Source organism: Gopherus flavomarginatus, chromosome 25 (assembly GCF_025201925.1).
Source record: "Gopherus flavomarginatus isolate rGopFla2 chromosome 25, rGopFla2.mat.asm, whole genome shotgun sequence".
Lineage (NCBI taxonomy): Eukaryota > Metazoa > Chordata > Testudines > Testudinidae > Gopherus > Gopherus flavomarginatus.
In genome coordinates, this window is record NC_066641.1 from 11411725 (window position 1) to 11427302 (window position 15578).

Here is a 15578-nt window from a genome sequence, read left to right on the forward strand (position 1 = left end):
ACCGTATTCCCACTCCATGTGACTTAATGGATAACTGTTTCGTTTTTTTTTAACGTGACCCATTTGTTTGGGGCGAGTTGCACTCTTCTCATGTGGGCAGCCCAGCTAAACCCACTTGTTTCATGAGAAGGATATGGGGGAAGTTAAGGACATTTCCAGCATCAGAGCTGCTTCTCTCTGTGATACCTACAGGCAGGACCCTGGTGTCGTCAAGTCTTTTTTAGCTCTAAATGCCCCGTAGCTAAGGCACTTTTGTTCTTCATGTGAAAAATCCTATCTCCCCTTCCTTCCATCTTGACTCCTGTTGTGGGTATGCATGGCATCGGGGTGGGGGAGGAGAGGCAGATGTGCCATTTTTCCTTCCTGCCTCTCTGCTGCTTTTACAACGCTGCCTTCTTCTCTGCTCATGATGGGTCTCCTTCCCTGACCTCAGGGTTGCCGTGATGGAAGGAGTAATGCCTTTACCGTCTCTTCTTCCCGGTTCTTTATTTCCTATGAAGTTTTCATCTTCCAAAGATTTCCCTAGAAATTGTGTCCAAAGCTCACCTGTCCAGCTGCTGCTCAGGGTTGGAGCCGTTCGGTTTGGGGTCCATAGCGAATTTCCTGGGGAGTTTTCACATCAGACCCGCCAGTTGGTTGACATGAGGGGAAAAGAAAGAGTGTTCGGGTAATAAGATGACAAGTATGGGACGGATAGATGGGAAGAGAGAGAGGAACAGATGTTTTGGTTGGTTATAGCCAAGCCTGTGGTCAAGTGGATTGAACTCATGGCTTGGAGCCAAAAGCCGTTGGTTTTCTGGAAGGAAGGATGGTCTTGTGGTTGAGCCACTCTCCTGGTATTCAGGAGAATTGGGTTCAGTTTCTGGATCTGCTGCTGACTCCCTGTGTGATCTACGGTAAGTCACTTAGGGCCAGATTTACAAAGGGGTTTCAATGCCTAGTGGACTGACAAATATGCCTAAACAGATTAGGCACCTAACTCCCATTGAAAGCCAATGGGATGAGGTATCTAACTCACTTAGGTGCTTTTGAAACTCCCACTGGGTGCCTACCTGCATCTTTAGGCTCCTAAATACCTTTGCAAATCTGGCACTTGATCTCCCAGGGTCTCAGTTCTCCACTGTTCTCCACTGTTCTCCACTGTTAAAATAGGCATGTGGATCCTTCCTTTGTTTATACTGTAAAAGTACTGAGGCAGAGACTGCCTCTCACGATACTGTGCCTAGGACAACGGAGCCCTGATTTTGTTTGCAGCTCTTAAGTGATACTATAATACAAATATAATAGCCCTGGCTCTGCTGCTGACTCATTATCTAGCCTTGGGAAAGTCACATAGTTACAGCACCACTCTCTTCGAGTAGCTCCGTTTTTGGATGACCAGCTTGCAAATGCCCCATATGACTCACACATCCAGAAGGCTACCAGGGGTTCAGGTTGGAGAACCAGGGGGACTCAACCTGCATAGCTATTCTGGAATTGCTCCCCCTGTGGATACTCTGTGAATAAAAGCCTCTTTGTTCTGGAATAAGTATTCTGTTTATGAGCTTTTATGGCAGATGCAATTTCATGCCTTCTTTTTTCAGCTGCTTCCTCAACAGAGTTGCACCAGGGATGAATCTGGCCCCAGGGCATTCATCACACACAACGCTCAACACAAAGGAAATAATTATCACCCTCTACAAAGATCAATACACAACAGAAAGAGCAGAGAGCGATGAGCTTGACTGCTGGAGACAGTTCTTTTGCAGGCCTGATCCTGTAAGGTACCTAATGTTTCCATGGCTCAGTGGCTTCCTTGGAGGTTAAGGGTGCACAGCACCTCCGAGGAAGTTCTCAGCAACCCACAGGATCAGAACCTTGCTCTTCAGAGTAGCTTTACTCCTGGCATGGGAGATTTTAAGAATGGGAAGCCTAGAAAGTCAGAAGTTATGGGAACAGGGGAGCCTCTACCCTTCCAGCAATCTCATCCTTTAAAAATAATATTATTCCTAGTCACAGTGCTTGGTACTTCCACAGACAGCCCTCTTCATCTTCATGGCACTTTATAAGCATTCATTTCTCTTGCTAAGCTATTTGCCTCAATATCCTGCAGCAGTAACTTCTCCAGGGTTAATTATATGTCACATTTATTTTCATTAAAAAGTGTGTTGCTTTAAATATTTAAATCTTGCTGCCTTTTAAATAATAATAATACCAAGTAATAATAAGTAATTCTCAGTTATTATTTGTATTACTGTAGCACATAGGAAATCCCAGTCAAAGAGCAAGATCCCACTGCTCTTGGCACTGTGCAAACACAGAGGCATCTTCCATCCAATGGTCTTTACGGGCCAGTTTCAACTGTAAGCCCTAGACCTCCTCCGATCCTGCAATGAGTTCTGTGCAGCACAGGGGTCTGCACACATGAAGCTCATTTCAGGCCTAAATGTTGGCAGCTGCCAGATTGGATCAGACCCAAGGTATAGCTAGCCCAGTATCCTGTCTCTGACAATGTCCTGCACCAGATACTTCAGAGGAAGGTGTAAGAAGAACTCTGCAGTAGCAGATGTGGGATAATCAGCCCCCTACATTAGGTCTCATCCTCCACTGTAGTAGTTATAGATTCACTTAAGCATGAAGTTTAATATCCCTTCCAAAATGTAAGCTAGCCTTAACGGTTATAACTCTGGATATTTTTGCTCTCTGTATAAATGTTCAGTCCCTCTTTGTATCTTGTCAAGTCTTTGGCCTCAATATCCCCAGGAACCAGACGAGAAAGCACATGCCTGGGATGGCACATTGTAAGGGGCAGCATTCCAGCCAATCTTGGGGCAGCACATTACGGCCGCCCTGTTGTGTTATTTTTTTTGTTTGTTTTGGCAGCCCGGTCCGCAGCTCCAGAGCCCCCGGCCAGCTCCCCGTGCTCCGCCAGTCCCAGCCCAGCAGGGGCACAGACCCCAGCCCGGGGGGGCAGGAACTAGCGATCCCCACCACTCACCATGCCGCCGGGCTCCCTGGGATGCGCCACTCCCCGCCGCCTGCACCGGTCTCCGCCTCCCACGCAGCTCTGGACCCGGCCCGGCCGACTTGCTTTTAAAGAAGTGGCTGAGCCAGCACCTCCTGCAGCCCCCGAGGGCTCCGCCTGCCCGGCCGGGAGAAGCACCCCAAGGCAGAGGGGGGAGCCCCTCCCGCCCGGCTGCGAGGAGGCTGCAGCGCCACCCTTCAGCCGCCTGCAAGCCGCCTTGACCACCCTCCATGCGCTCCCTGTGGCTGCCTTTTTTTTTTTCCCTTCGGCAGTCCAGCCGTCCCTTTTTGCTTGGGGTTGCAAAAAAGCTAGAGCCGGCCCTGTATAGCAGTGAGTTCCCCAAGCAACAACAATTTACCAGGGGAGAAGGATGGCAGCATACAGTGGTATTACACTTGCAGATAGTTCCCTTTTCAGCTGTCAGCTTTATCCGTGGCAATCAGTAATAAATTATTATAATTGATAGAGCTCTGCAGAGGATGGCAGTTCTGTTTCACAAAATATTTTGAATTTTGAAAAATTAGCTTTTTGCCAAATTGGAGCAAAAAATGAAAAATTTTGAAATTTTTCACAAAGGAAGATTCTGATTTTTTTTGTTTATTTCAAGTCAATGAAAATGTTTCATTTCAATTTCAACTTTTTTTTTATTGTATTTAAGGCATCTGTTGCGGGGTGGTTATTAATTTCATTTGAGGGGATATTTTGAGCAATTTTTGTGTTTTATGTAGATGTCCAAAAATCAAGGGTTTTTGGTGCTATCTCTGTGTATATACTGCAGCATTATGTACATTACTCATTACAGCAGTGTATACAGTAATGAGTAGTCTCTTTGTAACATTCGCTAGTGCACTTTACCGTAGTATTCTTTCAAACAACACTATGTTAAAGTGCACTTTAGTGCACATCGGCAGGGTCTACACACGGACCAATTAATCTGCCACAAGTTAGTGCACTTTAGAAATAACACCCCCACAGTCTTCGTTAATACTCTATGTAGACAAGCCCTTAGAGACGAGTAACCACTTCCAGTGTTTTTGCAATGTTTGTTGGAGAACCACCAAATTCTTTTTTGTTTTTTTAATCAGGGGTGTTTTATCAGTGTTTATCGGTTAAAGCCAAAAGTCAAAAGCCCTAATTATATTATAATCATACATTTTAAAAAATTCAAAACAAAAAGTTGTTTCATAACAAATAAATGAAACGTTTTGTTTGGAAGATGTCAAAACAAGACCTTTTGACATTATCAGAACTTTTTCCCCCAGTGTATTTGCAAAATGAAATTCTAGCAAAGCTGACCTGAACTGCATAATCCAAAACTATAGTTCCATCTAAATTTTTCCAACCTGCTCAATTTATTATGAACCATTGTCATCAGATAAGATGATATTGTTTCCGAATCTGTTAAAAATCTGGGCTCCTGGAATCGCAGAGCCTAAGTGTCCCCTGCCTTGTGTCTGTCTGTCTATCTGTTTTAGGGTTTTATTCAGCCACCCGTCACTGTAGGAGATGAGCACCTGCAGTGTAATATCATTAGTAACAATGAAGTCTCTAATGGACTTTATAAATTGTCTGTCATGTCTCACTTTTTGAGGTAAAAGCTGCTTTTTTTAGGGCTTTTTGAGGAGTCTCATGTATTTGTTTCATGGCATATTTGGAGGGGAAGGGGTTGGATAGAAGAGGTTCCTGAGGTTGTGTCATTCATGCTAGAGTGGAAAGGTTTTTTCAAAGAGGAAGGTATTGTAGTTTCCTAAAGAGTGTCAGGGCTTGTGTACATGGTATGGTCATGCAGTCTATGGGGACGGGTGATTTCTAAACCAAACTAACGTGTTACATGTTATTTGGTTTGTGTAGACCCTGCTGGTGCACTTTAATGTACCACTGTTTGCAACTGTACTATGCTAAAGCGCACTAGGTAACCTTTAGTGCACACCACCAGGGTCTACACAGACCAATTAGTGCACTACACCTTGGTGTGATTTAGAAATCACACACCACTACAGCACATTACCCCACCGTGGAGTCATACCCTTAGACACTGGATTTGCCTAATCTCCCCTGGAAGTGTTTTCTACAGCAGGGACTTTGTATCATCCTTTGTACCTGTAAACCGGTGCCTGCCCCTGGTGTGAGTGAGCAAGTGGATAACTCTGATATGCTGGTGTTTTATAGCCATCTAGCGCAGGTGTGTATGGCTGTCTAAGTGGAGAATCAGGCCCATTCAGTTTTGAATCTTTTATCATCAGGATTTGAGCGTGGTTGTTTTATTAAACCCCTGCTAGTGCAAACAAATCAGGTTGATGAAAAATGAATGAGAAATAACCATCAGCACTGTGTGTCAAAATCCAGAGTAAAAAAAATCAAATGCTCTCACACCTACCTACAGAAGGCCAGTTAATGGTACTGTCTCAAGTTGATAGAGAGAGGCGGCATGTTTAGTGTATGAGGCACTGATGTGGGGTTAGGAGACTTGGGTCCTAGTCCTGGTTTTGTCACTGACCTGCTGCAACCTTGAGCTGGTCACTACCCTGCTCTGTGCCTCAGTTTCCCTCCCACCCTTTGTCTGCCTTGGCTGTAAGCTCTCTGAGGCAAAGACTGTTATTTACTATATGTATGTACAGCACCTTGCACAGTAGGGCCTTGATCTCAGTTGAGGTCACTAAGCATTACCCTAATAAATAGTAATGCTAGTAAAGAGGTGGTATCCCCTTGTACAGGCTCAACAGGGACGCTCAGTTGGTCTTCTCTGTATAGTACTCGTTATTTTATCTTGCCAGGATCAGTGCCTAAGAAGGTAGCTAGGAATAAGCTATGGAAGTCTGTGGTAGCCGCAAGGTCTCAGCACCTCTCGGGCCATAATCCTTGCTTGGTTTGCAGCCTGTACAAACAATCCCACTGACTGCACTGGGGCTTTAGAGAATGGAAACCAGGATGGATTTTGCCCTGAACAATCCAGCTGTCATTGATAGAGGGGCCCAAACCAAGTAGACTGAGGGGAATATTAGAATATAGGAACAGCCATGCTGGGTGAGACCAAAGGTCCATCTAGCCCAGTGTCCTGTCTTCCCACAGTGGTCAGTTCCAGGTGCTTCAAAAGGAATGAACAAAACAGGACAGTTATCAAGCGGTTCATCCGCTGTTGTCCACTCCCAGCATCTGGCTGTCAGGCTTAGGGATGCCCGGAGCATGAGGCTGTGTCCCTGCCCACCTCGGCTCATAGCCACTGATGGACCTATCCTCCATGAACTGATCTAATTCTTTTCTGAACCCAGTTATACTTTTGGCCTTCACAACATCCCCCGGCAAGGAGTTCCACAGGCTGTCTGGGCGTTGCATGAAGAAGTGCTTTCTGTTTGTTTTAAACCTGCTGCCTCTTAATTTCACTGGGTGGCCCCTGATTCATGTGTTATGTGAATGGGTAAATAACACTTTCTGATTTGCTTTTTCCACCCCGGTCATGATTTTATAGACCTCTATCAATTCCCCCTTTTGTCATCTCTTTGGATCCTGAGCTTTGCCACCTAGGTCACCCCCTTGGCCTGCTGATCTCATTAACCATGTGTACTCGTACAGAGAACAGTTTGATGGACTGTCCCTCCAACTGCAGTGCTGTGCGAGTCTGAGACCTTTGATGAGGGGATAGGCCTGAAGCAATGGGGCACAGAGCCCCTGTGGGAGAAGAGGAGGAGGGCTTAAGTTTCTTGAAAACAGCCAGGGCACGTTAAACCGTTCCCTGTATCATCTTACCAGAAACTGATTCGGGGAATCCTGTGGATATTCTGTATGCCAGATGTGGGCTGCAGCTGGGGCAGAGATAGTGGGAGTGGGACGCTCCCAGAAGTGGGTGTGAGGAGGCATGGCTGGTGTGGGGGGAGAGAGGAAGATAAATGGGTAGCTGTAAATCCACCCCAGCACAAACCTCCTCCTCTTTTTTTCTTTTGCAATCTCTGTTCCCACCCCAACGGAAAACTTGTCCTTTCAACACTTTTCTTGGTTCCTTTGCAGAGTCGGAAGGACAAGGAAAGACCTAAACAGAAGCACAAAAAACATCCGGAGTCTCCCACCAGCCTCGCCCCGTCCTCTGTGCCCGTCCCTGCTGAGAAGGTACCAGATTTGTGAGGTGCTGTTGGGTGGGGGCTATCTCTGGGAAGTGATGGGCAAGAGAGGCTTTATCCCTTTATTTTGATTCCTGTTTTCTCACATTCTTCCTTCTTCTGCCCTTATTCGCTCCTCCCTCTACAACCACCTTGGGAATTTCACAGTGCGGCTGTCTCTCGCTTTCCATTGGCATTGAGGACCCGATCAGTGGCCTAACTCCCCAGTGGCTGAGCGGCAGGTCTTAGCCTGCTTGGCAGCAGAAGTTTGGGTTTAAAGCTCCGGTACAATAGATGAAACATCCATGTGTTGCCCTCTCTGCAGCCGTGCTGTAAACAGTTCGGGCAGATGGGCAGCCCAGGTACCTCCATTTCAGGGTAGGAAGGGACATCTGGAGACCAAGGTCCTGGCACTTTGCCTTTCTCTAAGCCCTTCCAAAGCCTGAAAGCACCCCAGTAGGGCAGGCAGGTAGTTACTGTATTTCCTTAATTTATAGGGAAACTGAGGCACAGACGGGCTGAGTCCATACTGCCCTAAGGCTGCTTCATGAAAGACATCACAGCTCCTTAGTCTGGAGCACCCTTACTATAGGGGCTTCCCTGGATGGTGCAGAACTGTCTACATTGGCTTTACACCAGCCCCAGTGTTGGAGGCATGCTGGGGCGTACAGAGCCCCACAGGCGGTTGTTGCAGCCCTGAGGCTGCTCTAATTTGTGCCAGGGGCCAAACCTCAGAATAAGCAGCATAGACGTGGTGGAGCTTGGTCAGAGCAGAATCAAGGCCAGAGAGGTGACATGTTTTGCCTCAGCGTCACAGCAAGAACTAGAACCTAGACATCCTGACTCCCAGAGCCTGATTCTCCTCTCACTAATGCCAGAGTAACTGGAGGAAAGTCCAGCCTGCTCTATACAGTTATACTCTGGCTAGAACCCATAGAAAATATGGCCCACCAGCCCCCCTCAGAAAGACTATTTAAAGGTGGTTGCAGGTATACCCTGCGCTAATGGCATCTACACACAAGGAATACTCTGTGGGGAGGGGATAGCAGCCGGGCAGGACAGAGGCAAGCTATCCAAACTGTGTGAGAGGCCCAGAACTGGAATAGCAGGGGGTGTGTTTCAGGTCAGGATTGAAGGGAATTATCCAAGTTGCGCGTGAGGTCCAGGGCTGGAACAGCAGGGGAGATGAGGGTCAGAACTGAGTTGCGGCAGCAGACTGCAGGAGCCAGGACTGGAATAGCTGGTGGGCACAATCAAGGTGCCCCAGCTGAGCTAGGCATGGAATCCCGCACTCCACTTTTTTGCACTCTTCCCAGCCCAGTGTTAGTGCAGTTAGACTTGCTGTCCTGAGCGGCAGAGTCCCCCAGTTCGCAGAGCTGCCGGGGACTGATGTGCAAAGAAGATTATTTCCAAGCTCATGTCGAAATTCAAAACCTGGCTCCCGACTAGCTAGAGTGCCTCTTAGACAATTGCCCACTGTCTCCTCCTGGGTCCTGCCAGACCTTTATACGAATGGGGGGAAGGGCCTAACTTGATTTATACAGGGACCTTTGTAAGCTGAAATTCAGGTGATCCTGATTACGCTGGCCGTTGCTGAGTGACGAGGCCATAGTCTTTCCACAGGGTGTTGTTATTAATCTTCATAACGAGTGGCATTCCCAAAGTACCTTCTGTGCACAGATCCTAAAGCATTGCTCAAGCTTTCTGCTACTGAAACGCACCCACTTCTGGGGTGGAATGCAGCAGCTGTTTAACAGCACGCTGCAGCGTTGCACAACAGTTCAGGACGGGAAGTAGAAAATCTGTTTGAAACTGCAGAAGGATACGTGATAGATACGGGCACCGGTGTGACGACACAAGTACAGTTACACAGCTGGAAACCCCCAACGGAGATACATGACACTGGGACAAGCTCCATCTTGCACCAGTGCTGTGCATCTACATGGAGTGTGCACTGGTGTAATGCAAAAATAACACCCATAGGGCTTTAGGCCATGTCTACACTATAAACTTAGATCGGTGTAAGTTACATCCCGGTACAACCACTAAAGTTAGTATATTGCTGATGTGCGTGCATATTTGGCTGCTTGCATCAGCACTGCATGTACTCACCAGCAGTGCTGGTGTCAATGCAAAGTGCAGTACGCCGTGGGTAGGAATCCCTGTGTCCCTCGGGCTGCCGTCCTGCGCAAAGCCTTTTGAGAAATTTTTGCAGTGTGTTGTGGGATAATAGAAATGACTCACCCAGGGATCTCTGGGAGATAGGAGCCAAGCCCCCAGCATGCACCTTTGATTGGTGGAGATGGGTAGAATTACCCCAACTGGACTTTGTCTGGGACAAAGTTAAGTGCTCAGATCTGTGGGGGCGGGTGGCAAACTAAAAAGTATTTGTGAATGGACTAGCTGGCAGAGTTTTGTCATCACATTTAGATTTATAGTGAGAGAGACAGGGCAGGCTAGTGGTTAGCGCATGGGACTAAGCATCAGGAGAGTGGGGTTCTATTCCTGATGCTGACAGTCACCTTGGCCAAGTTGTTTTCCCGCTCCATGCCTCACTTTCCCTCACTCTGGCCTGTTTAGGTTGTGTGTCTGTCCAATGTTGACTCTAGCACAATGGAGTCCTGATCTCAGCTGGGCCCCTCAGCGCTACTGTGATATCACCAGTGGCATTGCCTCGCTTGAGATGCTTCGTAACCATGGCATAGAACCAGAGGAAGAGACAGCGACCGTGCTGCATGCTCATCGTCAAACCCCAGCCCAGTCTACCCATGGAATGGCTCTTTCCCCAAGGCAGCGGGGCTCACTTCTTCCTCCTTCCCTGCAGCCCTAACACATTCCTGGCAGGTCTTGTAAGAGTTTCCCTGCTGGGGCCAGAGCAGCCTCTCCTGCAGCCGCTGACCTAGCTGTCCTCCTGGATTCAGGCTCTTATCCCGGCAGCTGGGGTGGGGTCACCCACCACATTCCAAGCATTCCAGTGGCTCTGGGGACAGAGACCGCACCCTGTCCAGCAGCGGTGAATAGGGCTAACTGGGAGGAGAGCAGGCTCTGGTATAAAGCAGGAAGCAGCATGGCCGGCTCAGCGGTAACTGAGCTGGACGTCTCAGGGCATTGGCAACGGGGAGCCCTTTGCCTCTTGGCTGCCAGTTTGAATCCAGACCAAGTTGCAAGCTGGGTGGCTTTCTTCACTGCCACGGCACATGGGCCTCTCCATGGCAGTCTCATCAGGGAAGCCAAGAGTTTGATGGGACCGTGGAGCCTTGTGTTCCAATGAGAGGGTTTCTTAGGGACCCTCGAAAAGCCTGCAAGGTCTGAAAGAACCAGGCTCTCCGCTGATCACCCTTCTGTGTGATCCAGGGAAAGCCACTTAGAGTTACCAGAGGTCCCAGTTTTATAGGGACAGTCCCAATTTTTGGGTTTTTTTCTTATATAGGCTCCTTGTACCCACCCCATCCCGATTTTTCACATTTGCTGTCTGGTCACCCTAAAGTCAATAGACTAATGGAGAACAATGTTGGGAGGAGTTGTCCTTGTAACCCTGGGCCGGCCTGAATTCAAGAGGGCCGGATGTCTGCATCCAGGCATCTGAACCCTTCCAAGGGCGGCAGCACCCTCCCTCTCTCCTGGCACCCTGTGCGTGGAAGGGGCACATGGGCAGCCCTTGGCATCCAACCCAGGGTAGAGGCTGCCAGCTAATCTCTTTCAGCTTGGCCAGGAGTGGGAGTTGGTAGCATGGTTGCCAAGGCAGCCACATCTCCAATGGGATTTGTGCTTCTGTCCCAATATGCAGACAGGCAGGATCAAAGCTTGTCAGCATTTTCAATGAGTGCACGAGTTGTGGGGGGAGGAGAAGGGGGCGGGGAATTGTTAACTCAGGCCGATATTTGGGTGCCAGAGATAAGGAATCAGCGTTGAACTCATAAAGCCTCCGTCTGTCTGTCCCACACTTTTTCCCAGCACTTTAGCCACTGGATCTCCACCCTTCACAGGGTCCCAGAGCCCAGGCTGAAGGTCTACACTGTGGTTAAACAGGCCCCACAGCCCGACTCAACTGCCCCAGGCCAGCTGCGGGGGGTTAACTGCAGTGTGGACATACCTTAGTCACTCGGTACCTTTGCTTCCCACATGTCAAAGAGGGGGAAGAGCACTGGCCGAGCTCCCAGTGAGGATAACTAAGATAAAGAGCTCACTGAGGAGGGCCATGTCAGTCGCATAGATAGCTGATTCTGGGTGTGTTCCTGGGATGGCTACAGGGTGCTGAGAGAAGGTGGGTTGCTAGGGGAGGGGAAATTGTGGTGGGGAGGATTCAGTCACAGGGTTGGCCTATTTAGGAACCGGTTGGGCGGTTTGTGCAACCAGAAACTCATCTTGCAGCAGATGCTCGGCCATTTTGGTCCCAGGTATCCAAGCCCGGTGCACAACGGCGGCTGTGTCTATCCTCTCTGCCTGCAGAAGCCCCTGGGGAGCCATCCTGGCCCTGCCTAGTGCACTTGCAGTAAATCTGCCGCCATTCCTGGCTGCTCCAGCTGCTTTCTCCCACCAGCTGCAGACATCCTGATCACTTGTTGACACGCAATCGCACATGCTTCGGGCTGCAACATCTGGCAGGCAAGGCCGGCTTGCTCTGGATTCTGCAATCCAAGCAAGTCATCCATGCCAAGGCCTCCCCCTCACCCACCCTTCCAGGTCAGGTGCTGGAAAAGGGAGTTGGGGAGGGGAAAGCATCTGATTGGACATTTCCATCCAGGAGACAGGGCAGCTTTTTGGTTTCCCAGTGTTGTCTGAGTCTTGCTGTACACCAGCTGGCCTGAGTCTGTCATGAGCCAGAGCCCCATCCTGGAAGAGCTTTGGGAAATTTTGCCCCAGGCCTGTTTCATCTTGATTTGTGATCCCTGCGATTGCATGAGGGGCTGTGGGGGCAGGGGGAGATGCTCATGGTCCCCCCACCTCCTGGAAATCAGAGCAAGCCTTAATTAAGCACTTGGAAACCTGCAGTAAGGATCCTCTCACCCCTCCTTGGTCTGAAGCATGGGCTGTTGGTAAAAGCACACGGCTCGAAGTGAGGAGAAGTGGGTTCTTCTCTGCAACCTAGAGCAGGGCTGACGAGAGGGTGACAAAAGGGGGGCAATTGTACTGGGAAATCGAGCTCCGGGGCCCCCCCCCAAGCATCTGTAATGTCTGTGTAAATAAAATGAAATGGGACCAGGGGAGGGAACCCAGCAAACGTGATGCCCAGCCCATCGGGAGAACTTTGGGGTCCCGGGACACGTCACTTCGGGCCTGATCCTGAAGTCTGTTCTTGTACCATGCAGCACTGCAGTATCTGAGCACCTTCCAGTCTTGCACTAAGTGGTTCTCAACCAGGTGTCCAAGACCCTGGGGGCCATGAGCAGGTTTCAGGGGGTCCGCCAAGCAGGGCCGGCATTAGACTTGCTGGGGCCCAGGTCAGAAAGCCGAAGCCCCACTGCATGAGGCTGAAGCCCTGAGCCCTGCCACCCGAGGCTGAAGTCGAAGCTGAGCAATGTAGCTTCAAGGGGGGACCCTGTGGCATGGGGCTTGGGCAAGTGCCCTGCTTGCTGCCCCCTAATGCCGGTTCTTGTTTTTCTATGCAGAAAGCCAGTTATTGTGGCCCAGGTGGGCAGTGGAGTTTTTATAGCATGTTGGAGGGGCCTCAGAAAGGAAAAGGTTGAGAGCCTCTGCACTAAGCAATGCGACTCCGCGCCCAGAAGGTGCTTAGTTAGTATGGTGATGGGTGTGGTACAAGAACCTAGACAGGGTAGAAATAGCCAATGGGAGTTTTGCCATGAATCATCAGAGCGACCCCTGAATCTCAGTTGCTCAGTTTTCGCCTCCTGAGGATAGAGGTAACAAGGCTGAGTTGACCTGTGTCCTCAGATGGCGTCCTTCATTGACCGCTGCAAGGAGCTTTGAGAGTCTCGGAGGGGAGCTGCTCCAGAAATACAACGTATTATTATGACCTGAGGTTTTCCAAAGGAGCCTGAATGAGCTAAGTGCCCGGGTCCCACTGGAAGTTGGGAATAGAGCTTTGAGGGACACCCCCAGCTGTTATTATTAAGCAACCACATTAGAGCTCTCCTAAGGAGAGGAGGGATGGGGCAGTGGTTTGGGGATTCATTTAGGATTTGAAAATTGGGCATTTAGGCATTGCTGTGCTCAGCATTGCACTGCCTAACTGGTTTAGGAGCCCAGGTATCATTTTCAAAAGGCATTTAGGAGCCTAAATCCTATCAACTGTCGATGGGATTCTGGCTCCTGAGTGCCCCCCTAAATCCCTTTGAAAATGCGATGTAGGCTCCTAAATCAGTTAGGTGTTGCAAAGCCTAAATACCTTTTAAAATCTGGGCCTTCAGTCTCTCTGTGCCTCCAGTCTCCATCTATAAAACGGGTAGATCAGCACGGCCCAACCTCACAGGGGTGTTGTGAGGATAAATCCATTCAAGACTGTGAGGCGCCGATGCCTTGATGATGGAGCCATTCATGTACCTTAGGCAGAAGGCTCTCGCTGCCATGGCCAAAGCTCCATCTCTAACAGGCAACTGTTTCTTGCTGTCCCTTTTGGGTGGCTGCTTCCCTGCATCCCTTTGTCTCACCTGGGTGGGGAGAAGCTGCTGCTGTCACTGGATTGTTCACTGTTCCCATCCTCCCCTCCCTCACCCCCCATCAGTATTAGTTTAATCCAAGGCAGGCAGTTCTGTACAAGTGTTTTTCACCCCTCCCCCTGCTTCGTTGTCAGTGGTTCCCTCTAGCAGCTCATCCCACCAATCAGAGCGCAAAGAGATGCTCTTCTAATTTCCGATAAATATATACATGAATGAACAGCTCAGGTGCTGCAGAGTGTCGGACAGAGGCCGGGAAAAAGGTACAGCTGTGATGGGGGGTAGCATGTGGCTCTGGGAATGTATGTGGTGTATGGGTCTGGTCTGGTCCTTCCAGCTCCTGGCTCACGGACCCACGGAATTGGATTCCTCATAAGATTCATGGACTCAGCTGGGTTGGGAGACCCCTCTCCCTTGTGCTATTTTAAACAGGCCTTTTAAAATGTAAATACCTCTGAGTTTTTGCGAGGGATCTGTCATGTTCTCAGCCCTGTGGGGTGTCTCTCCACAACATGCTTCACCTGCCACCCAACACACACACACACACACACACACACAATACATCCTTTGGAATTTGCCCCCCTTGCTCCCCCCTCTCTCTCTCTCTCTCACAGACACACACACACTACATCCTATGGAGTTTGCCCCCCATGTCCCTCTTCTGGTGAATTTAGTTGACAGCCCTGGAGCCTGAAGGCCTCTGTGTAGCAACAGGACAGATACAGAGTGGACAGCAACAAGGAAATCTTCCCACCCTCAAACTGCATCAGGGCTGAGCAGGACAGACCACATCTAGGAATGGGCGGGGATTAAAATCTCTAGGGTCTATTCAGTCTTTGTATTATGGTAGCACCCGCCAAGATCGAGGCCCTGTTGCGCTAGGTGCTGTACATACACACTGTATGCCCCAGAAAGCTCACAATCTAAACGGACAAAAGTTGGGGAGGAGAAACAGAGAGGGGAAGCAATTTTCCCACAGTCACCCAGCTGAGTTGGGAACAGAGCCCAATTCTCCTGACTTCTGCTATGTGTGTGCGTGTGCAGGGAGAGGTTGGAGGGTTTATTTCGGTGATATGGACGGCTCTGATCTGGGCTGTGACCACCAGTTAGTGGCGCATACACACAGCCAGTACTGCCAGTAACCATCCAGCGCCCTGGTGGGAAACCCTGGCCCCTTTGAAATCAATGGGAGTTTTGCCATTGACTTCATAGAATCTCAGGGTTGGAAGGGACCTCAGGAGGTCATCTAGTCCAATCCCCTGCTCAAACCAGGACCAATCCCAACTAAATCATCCCAGCCAGGGCTTTGTCAAGTCTGACCTTAAAAACCTGTAAGGAAAGAGATTCCACCACCTCCCTAGGGAACTCATTCCAGTGCTTCACCACCCTCCTAGTGGAAAAGTTTTTCCTAATATCCAATACTGCCATGTGGGCCAGGCTTTCAGTGCTGCAGGTGAACGGCTCTGTAGCCCATTGCCAGTCCCCTGAGCCAGCATGGCCCCTCTGTTAACTGTATCTATGTGTTTAATTTTGCAACCAAGATTCGTTTGCCAGCGCCGATTTCACCCCGCCGTGCTGCTAATCCATGATGCTCCCCGCACTCCCTTCTTGGCCTGCTAGATTCAAAAGAAGGCTCTTTGATATGGGTTGTCTCCCTCTCTCTGCCCCTTGGTAGCCTGGCACATCTGGTGGGAGGATCAGAAGAGATGGATTTGGGAGGCAGTCTTGAGGGTTTTGCACCCATTTTGACTCCTGTTTCAAGGGGCATGTGTCAGCATCCTGGTGGAGCTGCTTGAGACAAGAGGTGTGCTTTCTCTGTGGCGTTTGAAGGGCCTGACTGCATCTCATTGCTCCCAGACTCCGCTCTCC

At 49.6% G+C, this 15578-nt stretch overlaps 1 protein-coding gene across 4 annotated transcripts in view; it reads left to right on the forward strand.

The window, feature by feature from the left end:
* MLLT6 (MLLT6, PHD finger containing) overlaps positions 1 to 15578 on the forward strand; it is a 72787-nt gene that overhangs the window by 31626 nt on the left and 25583 nt on the right. For all 4 annotated transcript variants that reach the window (XM_050935271.1, XM_050935273.1, XM_050935272.1 and 1 more), the window contains one exon: positions 7007 to 7105. In XM_050935271.1, coding sequence (XP_050791228.1) covers positions 7007 to 7105 — 99 coding nt within the window. The remainder of the gene's footprint in view (positions 1 to 7006; positions 7106 to 15578) is intronic.